Here is a 22,740-nt window from a genome sequence, read left to right on the forward strand (position 1 = left end):
GGACAATTCACTGTGTGGTGCTTCACATGCAGAGGCAAGCGGTGAAGGGAGTGATGGAAATGACTCTGGGCTCAGAAGAATCTGCAGGAGCCAGAGTGTTGGCATAGCCTCCTCTCCCTGGGCTTAGGACGCCTGCCCACTTTGGAGAGAAGAGAGGGTGATAGAGCGATCCATTCAGCCCCGTTAGCATCCCTCCTGTCTGATAACCCCTATGGAGACTTGGTGAAAGGAGAGGATCTTCAGGAAAGGCACATGCAGAGCCCCCAATATCCCCACCCACCCCAGACCCCTAGCCTCCCACAGGCACCAGCCCCTCACCTGTTGATGGAACTGACGCTGGGCACCGTGTCATTGTCACACACCCGTTCCGCCAGCAGCCGGTCCCTGATCTCCCAGGCAAACATGGTGGGATTTTGGCGTTTATACTCAGCGATTTTTTCCACCACTTTGGGTGTGGCAACCTTTGGTTTGGATCCTCCAATTACCCCAGGCTTGATGCTCCCCGTCTCATAATACCTAGGACCCAAGGAGAGAGGAGCTTAGCCATGAGAGACCTGGAAAATAGGTGTTGGTAACAAAATAATGGATTATTCTGTCCAGGAAACGTCCAGACCTGTGCTGTCCAGTACGTACCCACTAGCCATATGTGGATTTTGAACATTTAAAATGTGTCTTGTTTGAATTGAGATGTGCTATAAGTATCAGATACACACCAGGTTTTCAAAATTTGTACAAAAAAAAGTAAAAATCTCATTAATGATTTTTCTATTGGTTACATATTGAAATGATCATCTTTTTAATATATTGGGTTAAATAAGCTATAGAATTAAAATTAATTGTACCTGTTTCTTTTTCCTTTTCTAATGTACTATACTACTAGAAAATTTTAAATATCATGCATGGCTCACATTACATTTCTATTGGACAGCGCTGGTCGGAATGCTCTGCATTAATTAATTAGTTAATTAATTAATTAATTCTGTCACATTTATCTACCATTGACAGTTTACAGAAATCTTTCAAGTTGGTTTTCCCCTTTGATCCCCACAACACTTCTAAAGCACATAATTTTGAATTTCTAATTTCTAAAGCACAAAATTCAGTTTTGAATGACTGAATGAGTGAACGAATAAACAAATAGGTCTCCATCTACAGATATAAACAGAGATCCATAGAGGTTAAATGGCTTGCCCGGGCTCACCCAAGACCCAGTGGCCAAACTAGGACTGTGCCCCAGCCTCCTGAGCTACAATTTCCCCAGAAAGCTGCCCTGTGCCTTTAATTTGCCAGCTCTCCCATCCCCTAGCAGACTCATTCTCTGAAACTGTCCCCCAAAGTGCAACTTCTTTTTCCATAAGAGATAAACAAGAACCCTGGTGTAAAATTACAAAGAGTGTTGGATTCCAGAATTAGCTAGAAATATGAGTTACGTATAAGTCAAAACCCAAGCAATCAGAAAAACAAACAAACAAAAACACCCAACCACAAGTCACCACAGCTCTTCCAGGGACCGCCCCTGAGGTAAATCACTGTTTCCAAGGACATTTCCATGCTATCAGCTCTTCCTTGTTAATGCAAATAGGATGTCAGAGTTTTACAGTAAAACCGAGACCAGGGAAAAGAGTGCCATGAAAGAATATTTCAGGGGAAAAAAATTACTTGATTCCTTTTCTGAATCTGAGCCTTCACTGGACATCTCTCTCAACATTGACAGAGGAATTCTTGACTTCCTCTTGCAAAGATTATCTTGCAGTTGAAAAAATTTTTTAATGAAAAAGACATTTTAGAAATTGCTGGAAAATTTTAAACCTAACAAGAGTTTATAATAGGTAAGGGAAAGCGGTGATTCTCCCATGTGATGGGTGGGAAAGGTAACCCAGAACAATGACTGGTTACATTTAAAGAGATGCTTCTCAGCTTGGTTAAGTCTGGTTAGGGCCAAGTTAGTGAACATTCTAGAAACAGATGAAATAATTTGGGACCAGTGATGTGGATGCACAAATTCTGTTTTTCACTAAGAAGAGTGAGTCATGTACAAATTTGGACCATAAAGCAAAACTCAATCTGTGCTCTTTCATTCTCTAATTGCTAAAAATTTGTTATTAGTCACAAATAGGTTTTAGAAATATCCAAGAAAATACTCTTTTGCCAAAAGTCTAAAAAAAGTATCTAAATCAAAGCACACAGCAATCTCTGCAGATTTGGCAGATCCTTTCAACTTTACAATAGAAAAATATCTGTTACTATCAACACAACAACTCATTATTTAGTCAGAGTGCCTTAAAGTTTACAGAGTCTTCCTTGAATTATCTTCATCCTCACACCAATCCTGAGAGGCCAGCATGGTTTTATAGAAGGGAAAACCGATGATCAGAAGATCAAGTACCTTGCCCAACTCCCTTCTGGAACTTAGAAGCAGTCCTGGGCTTTCAAACCTGACTCTGAATCCAGTGCTCTTTGCACTAGAACAAACTGCTGCTTTAGTTGTAAAACTTAAAATAATACTAATACTACTAATAATGATCCCATGCAATTGTAGAGAGCTTTACTGTTTACCAGGCATTTCCATATGCATCTTGTCACTCATTCACTCACTTAATCAACAGTCACAGAGGGTCTGTTAAGACAAGGCACTATCTCGGGGCGGAGGTTCAGACACACAGACAACCCTGCGCTCAAATACGTTAGCTGAATGGGACTGCAGTATTCATGCAGAAACTCTGAGAGGGTGGCAGGATGAAATCTCACCCCCCAGCACTTGTCCTGCTTGTATGGCTGTGGATGGCAGTGCCCATGGCTCTCCATCCATCCCACCTTAACACGGCCAACCATAGGAGGCTATGGTCTTGACACAAGAGGTCTCTGTCCTCCTTTTGACTGACACATGGGCCAGGCACTTAGAAGGTATCCCTGTCACTCCAGAAAACCCCAACTGGCAACTGTGTCAGACTAAATAACCACCCTTTCATCTCAGCAAAACAGGCACACAGCACTTTGGCTTATACACAACAAGACGAACAATAGCCACTAACACACAGTGCAGTTCGGCGCAAAGAACATTAATTTGAGAGTAAAGAGGTGTAGGTGCCAGTCAGTGGCTCTAATACTAACTCGCTGTGTGACCTTGACCAGCTCAACCTCTCTGGGCCTCAGTTATCCCGTTTATATAATAAGGGGAGGATGTTTGCCCTGCCTACCTTGCAGGTCTGTTGTGAAGACAGAAATGCAGAATGGTTAAGAAAAAGCTTTGTAAAACATAAAGAGCACGTGTTGCGGATTAAAATCCTCTGAGTGTTTACTACTGTGTAACATATGACCCAATTCCAAATGGCCTGAACCTCCCAGCCAGGCTCCAGTGAAAGAAGACAACAGCCCAGCTTTCTGGGTGGATTTAAATGGGTCTCACATGCCACCGGGCTGTGCCCCTCGAGCCCCTCCAGAGCCTTGAGCTCTGTGGACTGAATGCCCATACTCCTGGCAGACCGCCACCTTCCCGAGATGACTCTGCCTGCCCCAGGGACTCTGCCTGCCTTGCCATACAGCCTCTGAAAGCCACAGCCACCACACACCACACGCTCTCGACAATCTGTCACCCTGTGTGTGCCCATCAAATTCTTCGGTGACCAAAAAAAAAAAAAATCAGTGGATGGAACAACCCCAGTTCAGAAATTCCCAGTCACACTGTTTTAGGGCTGAACTTGTTTCTTAAAAGGCAGTTCTAATTAGAGTGACATTTTGTCCACTGTGGTTCTTAGTTATGAAAATAATGAGCTATGAAATTCCAATTTATTGTTGACAACTTAAACGGCCAGGCACCGGAGCGGCGCGTAACTTCCGAGTGCCACTCTACCTAGTGACAAATCTATTCTGGGCCGCGGGAGGCTGCCGGCTGGGCTTGGGAGGGTCACTGTCTCTCTCCTTCAGTCCCCCAGGGAAGACGTGGAGGGCTCCCGGGCACCAGAACGTGAGGACCCGGCATCTGGGCGTCCCCTCTGAGAAGGGCTCAGCATCTTGCCCTGAGAAGATTTCAAATAGCAAGCAAAATGTCGGCTCAGCAAAGACATCTCAGCAAAAACAAAGGAAGGGCCTCTTTTTTCTCTTTCTCTCTACCTCCGTACAATGAGAAGGCTTCCCAAGAAGATATCTAAGATTCGCTCAGAGATGATCTAAAATATTTTTCTTTTCTCTCTCTATCTTGTCTTCATTTCTCTTTCTGTTTCTCTCTCTTTTTAAATCAGTCCATTTCTTTTCTGTTTTGTTTTTTCTTTCTCTTCTCTTTATCTCCCTCTCCTCTAGTTTTTTTTCTTTTTCCTTCGACTTTCACTCTCATCCTCCTGCCTAAAATCACCATCTAACAAAAATACCACGCTAATGTCCTGACCTTCTCCTTGAACTCGGGGTGGGGCTCGTTTGCTGTTGAGTACTAAACAGGAGTGGAGTGCACAGCCTCCATGGCTAGAGTGACCTGGGACGGGCAGGGGCATAAGGAATAAACAGGGGGATATGGTCTCTAAAGGGGCTGCCATACCCCTGGCCCTGAAACCTCTTCTCTCGGCCTCCAGCAAGTCTCCTCAAGGTTAAATACTGTTGTTCCCGCCATCTGAGAGGATGTCTTAAATTCCAGCCGATGGAAGGGAAAGAGTAAGCAGAAAATCACGATGGCACTGACATACTTCAAAATATTTATTTTCTATTCAGGCGCCTGTTCTCAAACTGTAACGCAAGCTACAGGCCAAAGGTTGTTTTCTGACCTGGCAAGAGAAATCCTGAGAGAGCATTGACAGCTAAACCCGAGAATGTTCCTGGCTGCCAGGGCAGACCTATAACAACTTCACATGCCTGGAAACACACTTGCGGCTTTGGTTTGGGAGTACCGTGAGATGCAGATGGTCTTGGAGTTCTTAAGGCCTCTTCCCAGCCCGAGTGCTGGCTGACTGGCTAGATGGACCTGAGTCAGTCACTTCGCCCTGTAGATTTGTCTCCTCATCTCAAAACAAGCTTCCCTGGACCATCTCACCCGAGAAAAAAAAAACAGGCGCATTAAGAGGCTGCAGAGCCCTCTGGGAGAATTGGCATTGTTAGTATTTTGCTTGCAGCAAATCGCCGGGTCAAGTGGCACCTTTCAAATGTCAGATTTGAGAGTTAGTGTTTGTTTGGGTTTTTTTTTTTCCCCTTCTCTAAGTTCATATATATTTAGGATGCCTGTCACTATGAAGGAAACAAAACATACAGAAGGAAAACACTACAGCCCAAAATAATAAGGTAGATGATAACCCCAAACTGAAAATGACAGCTGACTTTTAAAAATGGAATGTGCTTTTTGAAAACATTAAAATGAAACATTGAAGTCTGGTTATGTAATTTTATAACTTGTAGATTTTCCACCCAGCCCTGCTAAGGCCCTGAGCTCACCAAAGATGTGTAGGGGAAATTCTCAAGAACCTCTTACTTCTGGGTTCTTTGGAATAATTCACCAGGTTTTCAGAAAACATGTCACCCTCTTATCTGAGTCACCCCGTTCCACAACAGGGGTTTCCTGGGGCTACTTTGAATTGAATGGCCTCAAAAGGGCTTTGCAAACTCCAAAGTGCTATGCATGTGAGAGAAGTGCCACCATGATTCTCACTATGACACTGCCACATTGGACAGCTTCTGGGTCATGTTTTAGGTCATTATTTGAAAAATCAAGGGAAGCCTGAAGCGTCTGCCTTTACCTGCCAAGGATTTTGCTGACACAACCATGGCTGACTCGAAGCTGCCTGGAGATGTCGCAGGGCCTGACACCTTGATGAGCAAGTTCCACTATCCTTTGGCGGACTACATCTGGGAGTGGCCGTCCATTCACAAAAACCCCCCCAAGCTGATTCACTCCTCCATGTCCTGAAACAGATCAGAAACAAAAGGCAAGAGAAAGGGTGGTTAGAACCAGTCACACAGGAGTAGAAACACTGCTTTGAGCACCCAGAGTCCCTCTGATCAGAAATGGCTGCGGGCTGGCTATCTTGAGCCTGGGGTCTGATCATGCAGGCTACATGAACACCTCAGATTGCTTTTTAAAATTAACCTTAGCCTTTGTCCATCTTCAGCCAGTCATTTGGGCTACTGATAGCAAGCATCTCCATACTATGTTTCCTTTAGTCACTAGCATTTTCTTTATAATATTTTTTAACAATGGAATATATGAAGACCTCAAACTATACCAGGGACAGAACTTATTATATACATGATGCTGAGGTCTAAGATAGATCCTAGGGAGAAAATACATTTCCAAATGTATAAAATTTAAAGAGATTTTTAAAAATGAAACTCTTTCCTTTTAACAAATATCTTTAAAAGTGAAAAGGACTGCTCTAATAAAGCTAGATCTCGGGGTGGGGAAATACTTTTTAAGTCAGCAATCTGATTCAAGGGCTAAGGACTTTAAAAAAACATTTTCTTAATAGTATCTGCAGATTACTGAGACAAAACTCAACCATTGCCATGATAAAAACCCTTTCTTTAAGAAGGTGCAACTCATACCTCAATAAAGATGGGGAAAAAAATAAACAAACAAAAAAGGTGAGGCTGACATGCAGACTTGACCACTGTACCCTCTTAGAGTACACGAAAGAAATGGGTCAAAGGATCACATTTCACTCTAGTGTATCAGGATTTGTTATAAAGGAGTTTCCCTGGAATTTTTGGAGTGTTCTGCAATCAACAAGCAGCTTTAAGTTGGTTCAGGGGAAATAAAGAAGCTGGAGAAGGCTTCTGAGTCCCAGGTTTTACAAGGGCTCTGAGATGGATTTTAAGTAAAAAGAGCTCGGGAAAGTATCTCCTGCACCCAATAAGCTCCCTTCTCTTACATCAAGGTCCATCTGGAGGGAAACAGGGGTCTAAGTAAATGAAGAGCCAAACCAGTAAACACAGAGTGATCCAGTGTAGCAACATCATTGACCTTGTAGCTGTTAATCAGCCACTAACTGACATCACTGAGGACTGTCAAAAGCCAGAAGCCAAGTCCAAGCATTCACCAATGCTGCTGGCAGCTCAGAGGTCAAGGAGGGGGAAATCTCCTCCTAAACTGGGACTTGACAGGGACTTGACTGTACCAGGGAAGCCAGGGCATCTCAGAGGTCACACAAACACACACACACACTCTCCAACTCTAAAACATAAGATAGCCACCTCATCTCAGCTATTCCCCCCCAGCACTCAACTACTATCCATGTTCATGAACAGTATCTGAAATAGAGGGGGAAACACTACCCATAACATAACCTATTTCCTAAAAACTGCCAAAGCTATTCACTGAAGTTTACCATGAGAGTCCAAATTGAATATTTCCCCAAATTTTCAAGTTCAGGTTGATTTCAAGGGGAAAAAAAACCATTTTATAGATGACGACAGTACTTAATTCTAGTTCTAAGCTGAATTTCTTTTTTGATTTTTAAAATGAGCTTTAAACAGTTTTAATTGTTCTAAAACACTCCAGACATAAGAAAAAGGAAAGCCATCTCGAATAGAATTTTACAGTTAAGAACACAACTGCATAGTTCATCTAAAACAAAAAGACTGCAGCCACCCCTAGTCAAGGGGCTTAAGAAAGCCTTGTTCTGGGGTTGGGAGCACCTAATAAAAAAGAGTTATAGGATCTTTCAATAATAGGCTGGAGTTAAGAGGCAAGTAAATTGAAAATTGGTACAAGCTTATCTGAGAGGACAAAAAGGAAGCTAAAAGCACCTAGCACACTTTTGAGATAACCTACTAGTCCAGGCATTGGAGCCATCTGTAATGGCCTGTTCCCTATACTACTGGCAATTTAAATTTTCTGCCCAAAACACAGTGGCAAACCTCAGAGGACTTAAATTCCAAAAGCAGTCCTGCAGGACATTTGTGAGCTTTGGGGACTGTTTGTATTGTGGAAAAAAACCTAAGGGTCAGACACTCTAGGTGACAGCAGGTCCCCACACCCTCTAGTCTTGACCTCAAAGGCCAGGCTACCAATGCTCTTGCGGAGTCTGATCCACATATCCACAGCTGACACCAGACCCAGGATGACCTGGGGGTCCCCTATGTCCCTCAACTTCCTGGAAAGGCCCCCAAACCCACTTGGCCCTCTGCCTCTCTCCCAGTCCTATCTATTAGAGCATGTCAAGGGTGGTGGGTTGGTGATTTAAAACTGAAGTCTGAGAAGGCAATGTCTCTCACTTACCCCAAGACTGGAAAGAAGTGAAACCAGAAACTCGAGAGAAGTGAGGCAAGAGGACAGGGAAAGAAATCAGGAAAAGAAATGTGAGGGCAAGTGTACAAAGAGCGGGAACTCAATGAAATGAGACACACAGCAAGGAGAGAGAGCCTGGAAGGGAAGCCTCAGGTTAGAAATGAAGAGGAGGAGAAAAAGGAATGGATTGGCCAGAACGGGGAGAAGAGAAAGGAAAGAAAGGTAAATGTGGTGTACAGTGGGAGGCAAGAAGAGAGAAGAGAAAAACGGAGGAAGCCTAGCATGGGGGCATTTGGAAGACAGGGGACATCTGTGGAGGGGGACTTTTGTTTTCTGGGACCCCCAGCTCCAGCCCTTCACTTCTTCAGAGAAGCCAAGTCCCATCCTCTACTTCCTATGGACTCCAGCTGAGTGAGGGTTCATCATGTGGGAGGTGCTGGAGGGGGAGACATGGACTCAGCTACACTTTTCAGGGCCAAGTAGAATTTACAGAGAGACTGACAGAGAGACAGATGCAAACAAATCAAGGCAAAGACCAGGAAACAGACAGGCAGATACAAGAGAAACACAACCCCGCCTCCACAGGGCAAACAGAGCAGGGTTTGGAGGAGGGGAGGGCAGGGGAGAAGGGTTGAATTGCAGATGCCCCTGGGGCCTTTGTGGCTCTGGTCTGGAAGGGGCTGGACTCCACAGATGCTCCTCAGGCCCTGATAAGGACATGCTGCCCACCAGGGTCCCCCTGTCCACAGCCCCAAAGACCACACCTGGGCATAGCATCTTGGGGAGAGGGTCTGTGCTGACTCAGTGGTAGATTCAACTCCAGGATCCACAGGGTCATTGAAATTCCCCCTATTGACATCAGAGAGGATGAATGAAGGGACACACAAACATGCAAACAGGAACACAGGAAAGGCAGGGATGAAATCTCCTTAACGGACTCTCTGACAGACAGGTGCTGGCACACATGGACAGTGGGGCCATGGATACAGACATAGTTAACCCAGACGGATAGTGCCTTGCACTTGTGTGCAGCCACCCAGATGTCCGCTGCCCACTCTCTGGAATCTGAGTCCCTCTCTCTCCCCTTCTGTGAATCCTCAAAAGACTGCCTCCAGCTTTGTCCATGTGAGCTTCCTGTCAGTCCTTTTGTCTGTCTGACCTCAAGATCACACTCTGTAAAATGGGTGTAGCTGAAAGTTTAGAAGACACTCGGGGAGGAGACTGGATATAAAAGTGCTTTATAACTGGTAACTATAGCTGGGGGTGGAGGCAACAGAACTCAGAAGCCCATATCCTGGCGATGCCTGCCCCTCCCCCTACACCACCTCCCCACAGAAGCCACCCTCTAGTGGGGGGAGAGGGGAAAGGAGTTGGAGGAAGAAACTGACCAGGGCCAAGAAGGAAGATGAGAAGGTGGGACATGGTCTGAGCCCCTACTAACCAGGCAACTTCTCAGGATCTACTGTGCACCCCTCCACTCAATCTCCAACAAATTGGGGCCTACATTGTGCAAGCAAATAGCTTTGGGCGCCAGAACCAAGGGCACTTCCAGAGAAGGCAGCTCTGGAAGCTAGGCAGGCTGGGGCCAAGCCCCCACCATGCTGCAGGGGAAATTGAAAACGGAAGGAGGGAGCACTTCTCAAGGAGGGGGCAGATGACAGCTGGGACAAGGAGGGACAGAGACAGGCATTAGCGGTTGGCTAACCTGCACCTGGAAGGAGCTGCCTTCTTCACCCTCATGCACAGTCATGGGGCCACCAGTTCTGATGTGATTTCCCCAAGGGCTGGGGCACAACCTCTGGGCCGCCAGGCTCTGTGCAGAAGAAGGCAGTGAGCGGATCCCTGCAGGCGAGGATAGAAGCGCAAGGGCAGCCCTCCTCATTTTGTCCTCAAATCGCTCCTTGACTAAGCTAAGGGCTTGGTCACCTCTCAGAGTACTGACCCCAACTCCTTTGCTTTCTGGCTCACTCTGAGAGATCAGAGCCTCCCCTGAGCCGGGCTAAGTCTGCACAGGAGACGGCTGCTGGGGGCGCTGGGGTCACCACGGACTGGAAACCGTTTTGGCATAGGCCCCAAACGGTGAGGAATCGTTTGGGCTGGAATCCGAGAAATCGGCTTCTCTCCACAAATCTCTCCGCTGCTTTGGTGGATGATCTCGGACTCGGGAAACTGACACAAAGAGAAACTGACTTGCCCGCAGCTGGCCCCGCAGCCTAGATCAGCATTTCCCAGCCTACCAGGCCATTCGGCCCTCCCGGGCAGAAACGGACACATTCGCCCGGGAAGCTCGCCTTCTCTCCAGCCGGGTCTCTGCTGCCTTTGTTAAATAGGGGATCCAAGGCTAAGTAAGCAGGATCCTGGGCTGTCTGAAGCCTTGGGGAGGGCTCCCAGCGCAGAAGCAATTCCCTGACCGGAGGCCCGTGGGGGCCCGAGCTGGGCACCCGGCTGGATGCCGCCGAAGCCTGGCGCCTTGCTCCAGCCCAGCTGTGCAGCGCTCAGAAGGAAAATACGATTCGTTCCACTTGGAATTTCCTCGAAATCTCCGAATCTAATCCGGCGTTAACTCACCGTGAGAGGTGCGCTCATCTCACAGGAGGGTGTGCTAATGGGTGAACTGGCAGATCCCGACGGGTCAGGCAGCCGGCCAGTCTCGCCTGCGCCCAAAATGACCCTTCCCGTCTCCTACACACGTGATGTCTTTCAGAAGGCGAGGGTGCCTGTGTGGTGACTAATTGGCTTCTTCTTTTTGATTTTTTTTTTTTTTTTAAGGGGAGAAGCCATCATGAGGCAAGTGTCCTGAAGAGGACTTGATTGTGTCTTTAAGGGTCTCTGTATGAACTGGAGGCTTCTAAGCAGAAGCTCAGCTCAGGGACGGCTACTTCGTTGATTTTTCAAATCCCACTCCTCAACTCCAGGATGCCTTTGGAGCTCTGAACCTGGTGTCCTCGCTTAGCTCTCAACCTCTTCCTCCACACATACAAGCACACAGGCACTTTTGGGGCCCCACTTTCCCTCCAAGCCCCAGTTTTGATCAGCCCCACCGCTGAAAAAGGCGCCATCGGGATCGGGGTGTGGGGCGCAGTCTAAGACTCAGACTGACCTCTCCCTGCAACTTCGTACCCTCCAACTGGCCCGGCCCAAAGCCCTCTCCGGGTCCGAGTCAGGAATCTCCCGGCACGCTGAGATGTTGCTGCCGGAGCCCCGGAAAGACTGCAGCTCGCTGCCTACACTACCGGTTGCTGGAGGCGGGATTCCCGGTGCCAGGTGCTCCGGCCGGGTCGACCAGGCGTTTTGCTCCACATCCCCTGCCTGGAAGCCCTGCACTTTGCAAACTTGACTGCGCGGCCACAAAAGTCCTGGGTCCTCCCGTCCTTAGTACCTGCCCGCGGTCCGGCACCCCCAACCCCGTCCCGGCGGGAGAGTGAGAGAAGCGAGCTCGCCGCCTACTTACTATGCATGGATGCAAACGGGTCGTGCTTACAGTGTATTTCCATCGGGGCGCTCCAGACTGCAGGCCGGCCCACGCTGCCGCCTCCCGGCGCCAAGGGGCTGCCCAGCGAGGCTACGGAGCCGCGCCGCCAGGCCGGGAACTGTGCGAGCTGGGCTCAGAAAGCACTGCTGGAGCTTCTGTTCCTCTCTCAGAGCCGCTCTGCCGGAGATCGCCGAGAGCTGCGCCTTGAGGCGGGAAACGGCGCTAGTACAGTCCGGCTGGGAGCGGTGCGCCCAACTCCTGATGGCTTCCCTCCCGGGCTGGCTCAGGCGTCGGCTCCGCACCCGGCCCGGGGTAGCTGCGGCCAAGGCGCCCGCAGCTTCGGGGGCATAGTTTAGGGGCCCGCCTCCGGGACGGCCTGGAGCCCCCCCGCCTCCTGTAGGAGCGGCTCTAAGGAGGCCTGTGGGACACACAGCCCTTGGATTCACTCGGGGGGCAGCGAGGCCCGCGGGCTGCCAGGCTGGTTCCGCGGCCTCGCTGCCTCTGGAGTCTCTCCTCGATCCCTCGGTCTCCACCGGATCCTTTCCCTCTCTGCTTCTTTGAGTCTCTGGGGCTCGGACTTGCCGCTGCAGCTTCTCTCCACCCGGCTATCCGACGTCTCGGACGAAGTTGCAAAGAACTTCCTCTCTGGCGGCGCTGGGGTCCTGGCGGGTTCTGAGACGCTTACGCCACTGAGGTTGGAGCCAAGACTCTGGAGTCCCCGGGAGCCCGCAGCCCTCACACCCTGGGACCCACTGTCTTCAAAGTTCCCGCGGGCCCCGCTGCTCCTTCATCGCCGGGACCAGGAATGGGGACAACAGCGACGATCTCCTCCTCGCCTGAGTATCTGTCTCGCACCCACCAACTCTTCGAGCTTCCGCTGCCTTCTCTCGGGGGTCTGGTTTGACTGTCTTTCAGTTGCCTCTTCCGGGACGGCCGCCGCGCCTGCCCCAGGCGTAGAGCGAGGGACGCAGAAGAGAGCGAAAGGTCCCCTAGACCAAGGCCGCCGGGACTGCGGGTGCAGAGATGCAGCCTCTATCTGATTTGACTCCCAGCGTTACCACCGCAGCCGCAGCCGCCGCCGCCAGCGCTAGCCCTCCGCCTGTTCGGCGCGCACAGTGCGCCACCGCGCCGCCCCGGAGCCGCTTTCAGGACCCGCAGCGTGTGGACAGCGCCGCCCGGGGCTCAGCCTCCCTCCGGGCGGGGGCGGGGGCGGGGCGGGGGCTAACCTGCCAATCACGCTTCATCAAGCCAGTCAGAGCGGTGGCAGCCGGCTCTGACCCGAGACACCGCCCCATTGGCTGAGCAACCGGCGGGCTCCGCCTGATTAGCCGATACCTGGGCAATGGGAGAGAATGGGAGGCGGGGCCCAGGCGGCGGCGCCACGTTCATTGACAAACGCGCGGGGCGAAGGCCTAGTGGAGCGAGGACTGGGGGAGGGGGAAAGGGATCAACACAGTGCCTGGAGAGTCGAGCTGCAGGTCCAGCAGGAGCCTGGCCTCCTCTCCGCGGCATTGGGACCCAGGGATGCCCTGAGGGATTAAGGGCAGCCGAGGCGGGGATGGGGGGTGGGGAGTGAGGGTGGGGAAACAGTCTCCAGAAAACGCGCGCGCGCGCGCGCACACACACACACACACACACACACACACACAACGGATGTTGGAGGAAAACAAGGAGCTCGATAGAGATCAGGCTTTCAATCTAAGCAACATCAGACTCGCGATGGAAACGTAGTGTGTGCACATCTGCTCCGTTCTGACCTCAGTTTCCTCATCTGTAAAATGGGCAGAGTTGGCTTACCTAGTTTTTAATGAAGGCTCCTTCCAGCGGAAATATTTCATAGTTTTTATCAAGCGCCAACTAAGCTGACGCTGCCGCCTCCTTGTCCACCGTCCTCCCCTGCTCTAACTCAAGGGCCCGCAATTCTGAGCTAACCGTAGGCAGAGACATAGAAGGGGAAAATCTCATAGTCCTTTAAAGTTAGTAACCAGGGTGCTCCTGGGAGAGAGGTCTATCTGAGGCTTTGCACCAGGTTGCCCAAGCACTGAGCCGTGAGCCCCTCTTTCCAGCCTCAGACCAGGAGCTGTCAGACACTTTGGGGGCTAGTGATATGCGCAGCTGAAGGCTTCTGTGTGCAGGGGTAATTCTGCATCCGGAGCAAGGCCTCTTGGGAACTGAATGAATCCAGTCCCGGCCAGTGCTAATGAGAGTCCCTGAAGCGGGAGGGCGCATTCAATCTGCAAGGGCCACGCAGAGCTGCACTAAGAGTGCTACTGTGCTGCAGCTCTGTCGTCGAGAAAACCCAACTTTTCCTCTCCTGGGTAAGTTCTTGTCGCTTTTAAGACAAAATGAGTGGATGTCTAGCAGGACTCTTTTGGTCCAGAAGGGCAGGGTCTTTGGCCAAAGAGACTCAGTTTCTCAGGTGTGTCAGGCTCTGGGACCACAGTCAAAGGAACTGGACGACAGCCATTCTACACCCAGGAGGCAATAGTTCTTTGAGCGCCTTGTGCGCCTGAGCCCCGCCCTGGAATAGTAACTGAAGATTCCCCTGTCCTAGCAGCTCACGGGAGTTGTCCAAGACCCACCGTTTCGAATTCATAAGTGATGATCTTCTAATATTAAACATAAATCCACCAAAGCAAGGGCTCTGAGATGCCTGCTCTGGGCTTGTAAGGAGGACAGAGCACGGGTTGATCCTGGGAGGACTCCCAGGTTGTTTTCTACTTCAGTCTCCCTTCTCTCTACCTCTGTCCAATTTCTCACACTCCTACATGGGATCAGCCCTCGGACCCGTCTTCTGTTCCTGCCCCAGATCCAGCTGCCCCTGAATGGTAGATAAGTTTCCGGCGGTGACACCGTCCCCACCCCCTCCAGGGCACAGCTGCGGAAAACAGACCCAGGAAGTCCTCTGCGGGCCCAGGAGGCTGCGTATGCACAGGGGTGGGGTGGCAGTGGGTGTTATCTCTCCTTTGTCTGGAACCCCGCCTGTCCTGATCTTCGACCACACTCCCCTCGCCTTGGACCAGGAGGATCGCAACGTCGCAGAGGGACCAGGATGGTTGGGGTTCCTGCGTTCATTCCAGCCGGTGGCGCTCGTTGGATCAAAAGTGGACTAAGAATTCGACGTGGCGGCTCTGTGTTCCCACCGGGGAGGCAGGAGTATGGGGACGCTCAGAGGGTCGCAGCCAGTGATACCTCCACCTCCAGCCCCGCTCTAGTTCAGGCCTAGAAACTCAGATTCTAAAGTCTTAGAGCTAAAAGGGCCCTGAGGCTAGGCCTTCTCCATTTTACAGATATGAAACCTGAGGCCAAGACAGGAGGCTACCTGTCCAAGGTCACATAGCAAGTCCCGGGTAGAGGAAACGCTGTGAACTGGAAATCTCTTTCTCAGAAGGGTTTCTCCAGAGCCACTCTTGGGATGATGGGGTGGGTTTTTTTTGGGGGGGGTGGAGGGGAAACCCAGCCAGGATATGTCCATACACACCGATTTTCCTTCCGATACCAGTGCGGCTTGGACCGAATCCCCCCAAAGCGCTGCCAGGGTTGAATGGAGCCACATATATTAATTACTTGAACTGGAATAGGTCGGCTTCCCATTTCACACAGACTTTCGCCTTCAGGACGGTGCTGGGCAGCCTAACCTGGGCGGCGAGAGCAGCCCCCTTTCTCACGTTGTGGTGCACAGGGCAGAGGGTGTTTCCTTTTGGATATGGGATTATTCACAGCTGCCTGAGCGTGCCGGCCTCCCGGAACTTCTAACTCCAAGAGGCGCCATCAGATATCCTGGCCACCTAACCCAGCCTTACAGGCCAGCAAATGGTGGCCCAGAGAAGTTACTTGACTATCCGGGATAACACAGCAATTCCTTGACCAAGCTGGGCACCACGCCTCAGTCCTGCCTCCAAAAGCTCACCAGCCCACGAGTCTGCGTCCAGGAGAGAGAGGCTATCGGGGGTTGGTCTCCACGCTGCGCTGAATGCGGTAGGGTATCGCTGTGCCCAACAGTCGCGTGCTTTCTTTCCTCCTCTGCGTGACTTTGGGCCGGGCCTTGTCTTAAGCGGCGGAGGCAGGAGACGGGGAAAGGAAACCCCCCGGAAAGAAATTTAACTTGTGTAAATGGAACTGCCTTTGAAAGTTTTGTTATTGAAAGAAAGCCCATTGAGAATAATGTTTGAGAAGCCACTTTCAGAGGAATGCCCACCTCCACCTCGGTCTCCATACACAAACTTGGCTTTACTCAGAACACACACCCTCCCCGCCTCCCCCTCCCTTCCCCTGGGCCAGCCCCTCCTGCGCCCAGCGGCATCTGGGGGTTGGGGCTGCTACAGTGCTCGCTGGGCCTGAAATTGACTCCCGAAGCCCAAGTCCAGCTCATCTTCCTTCTGGTGCTTTGGATAAAGCGAGGCCTACAGGGCTCAGATTGGTTGCTCAGTTCGAGAAAGCCAGAGAGGCCCTAGCGGTGCTGTCCTAACTTGGTGGGTCCTCTCTCACCCTCATTTTAAAAGCATCACAGAGAGAAAGCCACTGACTCTAAGTTACACAAGCTAGTTGGGTCAGAGCCAATTCCTGCATGATTCCTGCGTCTGGATCAGTGGTCTGCTCTGCCTGGCCCAAGTCTGTTTGTAGGAATGGTCGAAGTGGGAGAAAAAAGGGGAAAATTTAACCAGATTTTTCAAGAACTGTGCAAAGTGCCTCTGTCAGGGTTTGTTATCATTACCAGCGCACCTCAAAGGCCAGGGACTCTGGGACTATGTTTACTTCTCCCAAAGGCGGGTCCTGCTTCTCCTAGGGCTCAGCTTCCCCATGTGTCTGAAAAGAATCCCTGAGATGAGACCTGCCAAGATTCTTAAAGATGAAGATCCATGGTAGAGGGTATTATTCCACCAGGCTCATTCCAGAGCTAGGGGAATGGATGCCAGCACGCAGGCAGTGTTCAGCCTATCCTGGTCTCCCTGGCCTTGGGACTCCTTAACCCTCACCTCAGCTAATTTGCCTAATTGTCATTTTCCTCCAAGGTAGGCTGTGGGGGGAGGGGGGTGCGTGGAGCTCTATCGCCTTTTCCAGCAAGAATGAGAGGTTTAAGGGCAGAAAAATTACCTTTCAGTCCTACGCCCTCCATACTTCCTTCTGTATGATCTCAAATAAGTCCCTGCCCCTCTCTGGACCTCAGTTTTTCCTTTTTTGGTACCACAAGGAAGAGGCTAGACAAGAATACCCTTAAGTGGCTTCTTGCTCAGGTAGAACCTCACCGACCTTGGGCTTACAGCTAGAATGGCATATATGCCTTCCCCATTATACAGATGGGGAAACTGAGGTCGAACGAAGGAATGGAATACAGTTCTAAAGGAGGGAAAGGGCCATCGAGCGACCCATACAAGGTCCTGAAGTTGGGAGAGGGGAGAGGCCTGAGCAAAAACCCCAAAACCAGACCTGGACGCCCCCATCCTGGCCAGTTTCTCAGCTCTCTTTTCTTTCCCGGCCCAGGCTGGTGCAGACAGGCGGAAGTAGAGTATTACCTGAGATACTGCACTTTCCCAGGCAGGGCCCTCACCCAACCCGTCGGTGAAGAGGGGGCATGGCCCTCCAGATTTTTAAACTCTGGCCAGCCTAGGGGTCCTCAGCCCCACCCAGGCCTGTCTCGCAGAGGAATGAAATGCTTTATTGATTAAACGATTATTCAGGCGATTGAACTAATCAAAGAGCCCATCGACCGCCATGAATTACAGTCTTCGTAGACAGCTTGTCTGGAGAGGCAGCCGGGCCAGCCATGCAGACCCTCTAGTGGACCCTCACAGGCCTCTGACCCATTCCCAACACACACACCACACACACACACCCTAGTCCCCAGTGCAGACACCTATGGAGTCTCACCTACTAAGGCACCCACTGCTCCGCAGTGGGGAGAGTAGGGATGGAGCAGAAGGGGATTCCAGGTTCCCTTTCCTGTGCCTTTACCCTGGGGAATCCTCTTCAATTCCCTGCCTCTTAGATTTCTGCCCTCACTTCTCTTCAGTAATGATTTTGGAAACACATATATGCCTAGGTAGTTGTCCTGGGTTTCAGATACAAGTTCACCCCCCACCTCTCTCTCTGCTTTTTGACCTGTATTTAGGGCTGGGGTGCAGGTGGGTGCTCACAGAACCATATGGATAGGGGAAGGGGAGTTCTGTCAGGGCCAGAAGTGTGTTTGGATGGGGGTTTAGCACATTTGACCTAATGAGTAAAAGAGGTGCCCATAACTGGCTTTTACCTCAGGGCAGACAGAAGCTTCCTGCTGCCTTCCACCTCCTCTCAGACATAAACACACCCTGCCACCCACTGCCTGGGCCTGTGGGAGGAACACCAGGCTCTGTGCCAGGGAGGCCTCTGTGCATATAGGTTCGGAGCTGGATGCCCCAGTTAGGCACACATGTCCACCTACTTGTGCTCTCCTCCAGGCACCCACAAGATAAAACCTGAGCACACACGCGCGTGCACACACACACACACCAGTGACAGAGGCTTGTCTAAGTAAGAGCTAAGGCAGGCTGGGGGTCCCTAGAAATGTCACAACTAGACTGTAGGTAGGCTGCCTCCTCTTACCTGCCAAGGTTGTGTCTGCAACGTGAGACCCTTTTGTACAAATGGTAGGCTCAACAGTACCCACAGAGGGAAGCAGTGTATACCACACAACGAAGGTCTGCACACCTTCACTCCTGTTCTCTCAACAGAATGGAACCTGAGCCTGACTGATGGCAGACTTAGTACAACAGATCCCCACAGGTCCCAGACCCATCTTTGTGCCTAGAGGCAGGCACTTTTGTGTACATTGGCATGTGCACAGTGAACAGCTGTTGACATCCAAAAATGGAGGGGTCGGTGTAACCATCTTATTCCCACTTCCAGAATCACTTGGGATGTGACGGGGAAACACAATCCCTTAAAGGAGTAGATGTACACTCAAACACTCATCCAAATTATGTATACGCCACTCATAGACACACATTTTGGATACTCAAAATAACAGTACCCAGGAACAGCAACTCATAAACACATACTAACAGACTCATGAATATAAAGCTACATACACACAGGCACATAGATTCTTCAACACACACTCAAAATTTTTGATTATATATATATATAAATCATCACAAGCTTATTGTCACTCATGCACACCCTGAGCCCCTATGTAAACACACAGACCCAAACAAACTTTCAGACTCCCAGATAAACATCCACATAAGCATTCAGAAATAGAGAAAAACACACGCAAACTCGCAAACACTTGGACTGATGCAGAAGTGTGTGAACAGATTGGAGAAAAGAAACGTGCCGCAGACAGTCGCGCAGTCAATCCCTGCGAAAATGAGACGCACCCCCTCCCCCAGGGTCGAAGTGTTTGAGGGCCAGTGCCCGGCTGGGTCTCTGAGTTAGCACGCCTAGAGCCCGTATCGCGGTCCTACCTGTCCTGCCGGTCCGAGGAGTCGGGTAATTTTTCTCTAAATCCATTTTGATTTTTCAGAACTTGATGTAATGGACAGGGAAAAAAAGTTTCCACTTTTTGGTGCTTTTTTTTTTTTTTTTTTGGGTCTCAGGGGCCGCTCGCAGGTCGGAATAATTCAAGCCTTCCGCTCCCCCGCCGAGCTGGGGTAGCTGATCACTGAGCTGAAACTAAACGTTTTAGGTGGAAAAAAAGCGTCCGAAGGCACCGTGAAATGATTAAGGAACTAAAGAGCTTCTCGCCATGTGAGATCATGTCCTGTTCTCGCCAACATCACAAGATGTCCCCAGACACGCCGCGCCCCCAGCGTGCCTCCCCGCACTGCAGGCCCCGAACTGGGAAAGGGTGTCCGCGCTCTGCGGCCCGGCCTGCTCAGCTGGCCAGACGGGGCGGGCCGGGCCGGGCCGGCAGCAGTGCGGGAGGCCGGGAGAGCAGCAATGCTGCCGCCGCGCCGCCCTGAACTTTTATAGGGGGTTGCGGGGGAGGGACGGACGGCTTCTGATGGAGCCGAGCTCTAGCCTGCGTTCTAACGGCAAGGAGCCGACCGCAGGCGAGCCGGGACCCCTGGCGTCGCGACCGCACCTTTTACAAATCCCTGAGTCTGGGTGTCGCGGCCCTCTGCTCTGTGCGCGAGGCCGGTGACCCCTTTAGGTGCAAACCCCGCCACGTAAGAGGGTGCAGGCCGCGTTTTTGTTTTTTAAGAAATTAACCACTCTGCCAAGCAGGTGCAGTGGAAAGGAGTGTAGAGGCAAGCCGTGTTGCCAGGCATAGAGGGGGGCGTTCCAGCTTCCTCAGATTCACCCCTAGGGCGGCGTCCGCCCTCCAGAGCTCTCAGCCACTCCACCCCACCGCAGTTTGCAGCTCTATTATTACTATTGCTGTGTCCCTGACTCCAGGGCAGTGCCAGAACCCTAGAGCGCCCAGGTACCATTCCTGGCCCCAGAGCCTTTCCACACACCATGTCCCATCCTGGCCCCGAGCACAGAGGTTAAGCTGTGAAATGCTGGAGATAAAGTCCCGGCCTCCGCTTTGGAACACCCGGGCTGAGCAGAACCTTCTCAGGAGGTCCTGGAGGTTGACATGAGTCCCGGACACCTTACCCCGGCCCATAAGTGGAATCCCCTTGCCCTCCAGCCCCGAGACGTTGCGGCGTCCCCGAGCCCCAAGACTTGACTTCAGAGGGGAAATCAGAGAGACCGCGCAGAAGTTTGGCATGTCCAGCCCGCTCTCTTCGGCCCAGGCTCAAGACTTCCCTCCCCTTTCTCCTCCCAAGTCCCGAGTCCAGCTGCTGGGCTTGTCCACTGGAAGCCCGTGGGGCCCCGCTGCGGGGTGGTCGGAGGGGCAAGGTTCTCCAGGGCGGGGGAGAGATCCGCAGGAGGACTCTTGGCCCGCCGGACAATGGCAGTTTCGAAAAGTGAATCGTCCTCAGCGAGAGTGTTGTTTGTTTTTTGGAGGGGGTGGTCACGAGGATGGGCCGCAACCTTGGGGGAAGAGCCCAGAGCTCGGGAAAAGGGGGCGGGGGGCTCGGGAACCGGACATCGCTTATCCACTGAGCCGATTTCGCCACAATCGGAAACTTGGCTGTGGATTCCCCGGCGGCTCCCTCCCCCACCCCCCCACAAGTAGTCTGCGCAGTCCCGCTGCGCCGCCTCTTCCTGCAGCCTATGCGTCCGGGTCCCTGCCCCGGCGACTTGGTTTTTGGCCATCTCCAAGCACTCGACTCTTCCTCCGCAACCGGGCCCCAGCCCTTGCTTCCCGCCCTCCCGCCTAGCCCGCGCTGGGAGGCTGCGCAGAGGAGGAGCGGCCTGTCCGCGCCTAGAGATCAAAAAGCCCTCCCGGAATTGACATTTCATCCCGGGCTGGGGACGGGAGTTGTTTGGGGGTTTTGTTTTTTTTGTTTTTTCTATTTAGAGGATTTGTTTTGTTTTTGTTTGTTTTCTTTTCATTATCCATGTGTTTTGTTTCGGGTGTTTTGCGTGTTGGTTGTTCGTGGATTTCATTTTAGCGGGTTTTGCTCTGTGAGTCTTGGTCTTTTCTGTCTTCTGTTTTGATTTTGTGTGCGTGTTGTACTTTGTCCTTGTAGGCTTTTTGTGTGTCGTTTGGAAGGCTGTTCTTTCTACGTGGTGTTTTGATGTGTTTTGATTTTGTACTAGTGGGTGTCGTTTGTGTGTTTTGAGTTAGGTGAATTTTGTGTTTGTATGGGTTTTGTTTTCTTCGATTTTGATTTTGTTTTTATGAGCAGTGCGTTTGATGGGGGTTTTGGTTTATGTTTTCGTGTGTTGGCTTTAGTTTTTGTGTTTGTGGGATGCTTTGGTGAGTTTTGCGTGTGTGTTTGGCTTTGTGAGGCTTTTGGATTAGGGAGGGGACACCGGCCACTTCTTCATTCTTGTCCGCACCCAGGAAGGGCAGAGGATTAGGCCAAGCACCAGGACCCGTGGACTCGTGGTGCTCGGAAATACCTGACCCTCGCGCGGCCGAGTCGTACTCTGGGCGCTCCAGACCAACGCGAAACAAATAACGTGTTCCCGAGGGGGCGCCCGCCCTTACTCATAACCCCGCCGGTCGTGTGGCGCCAGTGCCCAGAATTCACAGAGACCCCCCTCGCGGGGTATCCAGGCCCAACCGTCATCCCCTTGCCCACCCTGCCCGCTGTGGGTTGACCTCCCCTTGCGCCTGGCCAGCATGCTTCGGACCTCCTGGACTCCCGCAGCATTGGACCGAGGGGCTGCTCCCTGATGCAGAGAAGCTGGCGAACCTCTTCGGGGGACCCGGAATTGATGCTGTGACCTTAGAGATACTGGGCAAGGGGCTATGGACGCATAGAGTCTTAGGCGCAGATCGGCATTGGAACCCCCGAAAAATCCCCCATCTCACTTGGCCGCAGCCCTAGAATCCTAGAAACCCAACTCTGCTCAGCTTTCGGTTTGGAGAACTTGCCCTAGTTTGCAACCATCGACATACAAATCCACCCTCGAACATACGCATACACAGCTAGAGAGCGAGAGCCAGCGAGCCGGCGCCTTGATAGCAGCGGCCTGCGTGGCAGAACCAGCGCTGGCACCACTTCAAGGGGAAGACGAAGTGTAGTGACCGGAAATGTCCCAAGGACAGAATAAGGCTTTTTTTTTTTCCTGTCCACGTTGCCGGAACTTCTCCAACCTCGATACACGTGGATTTGTTTAATGCTACACCGGGGAGAAAAAGACAAATTCAGAGAGGCAGAGAGACATACTGGCTAAAAAGGCGAGGAAGTGCGGGGAGAATCTATAGAGAAAGAAATATGGAGAGAGAGAGAAAAGACTGTGAGGAAAGGCAGACTGAAGACCCAGGAAAAGGGCTGGTGAGGAGGCTCCTCCAAGGCCCCTGCGCGCTCTGGCCTTCTGTGAGAGGGAGAAAGCAGAAACCGAGAACAGAGAGTGACAGGAAAAGAAAAGAGTCGCAGAAGGGGTTGGCCTAGGCACGCTGCGAGCTTCTCTCCAGCTAAGACGCTGCAGTCCAGGATTGGGGAGGCCGACGTCGGGAGGCGAGGCGCCTAGGTCGGGCTCTGCTATTCAGCCAGGAAACACCCGAAGACTCCAGGGTTTG

The 22,740-nt window shown here is 51.4% G+C and overlaps 1 protein-coding gene across 1 annotated transcript in view; it reads right to left on the minus strand.

Annotated features, from left to right (window-relative positions):
• The window catches only part of PAX5 (paired box 5), a 189,690-nt gene extending 170,403 nt beyond the window's left edge, over window positions 1–19,287 (minus strand). Inside the window, exons 1-3 of the mRNA XM_022600108.2 lie at window positions 19,118–19,287; window positions 5,715–5,880; window positions 319–516 (exon numbers count right to left, since the gene is read on the minus strand). Coding sequence (XP_022455816.1) covers window positions 319–516; window positions 5,715–5,880; window positions 19,118–19,163 — 410 coding nt within the window. The 5' untranslated portion in view covers window positions 19,164–19,287. The remainder of the gene's footprint in view (window positions 1–318; window positions 517–5,714; window positions 5,881–19,117) is intronic.
• Between the last annotated feature and the right edge of the window lie 3,453 nt (window positions 19,288–22,740).

Source organism: Delphinapterus leucas, chromosome 6 (assembly GCF_059928025.1).
Source record: "Delphinapterus leucas isolate spDelLeu-1000000601 "Yukka" chromosome 6, BTC_Dleu_Yukka2, whole genome shotgun sequence".
NCBI lineage: Eukaryota > Metazoa > Chordata > Mammalia > Artiodactyla > Monodontidae > Delphinapterus > Delphinapterus leucas.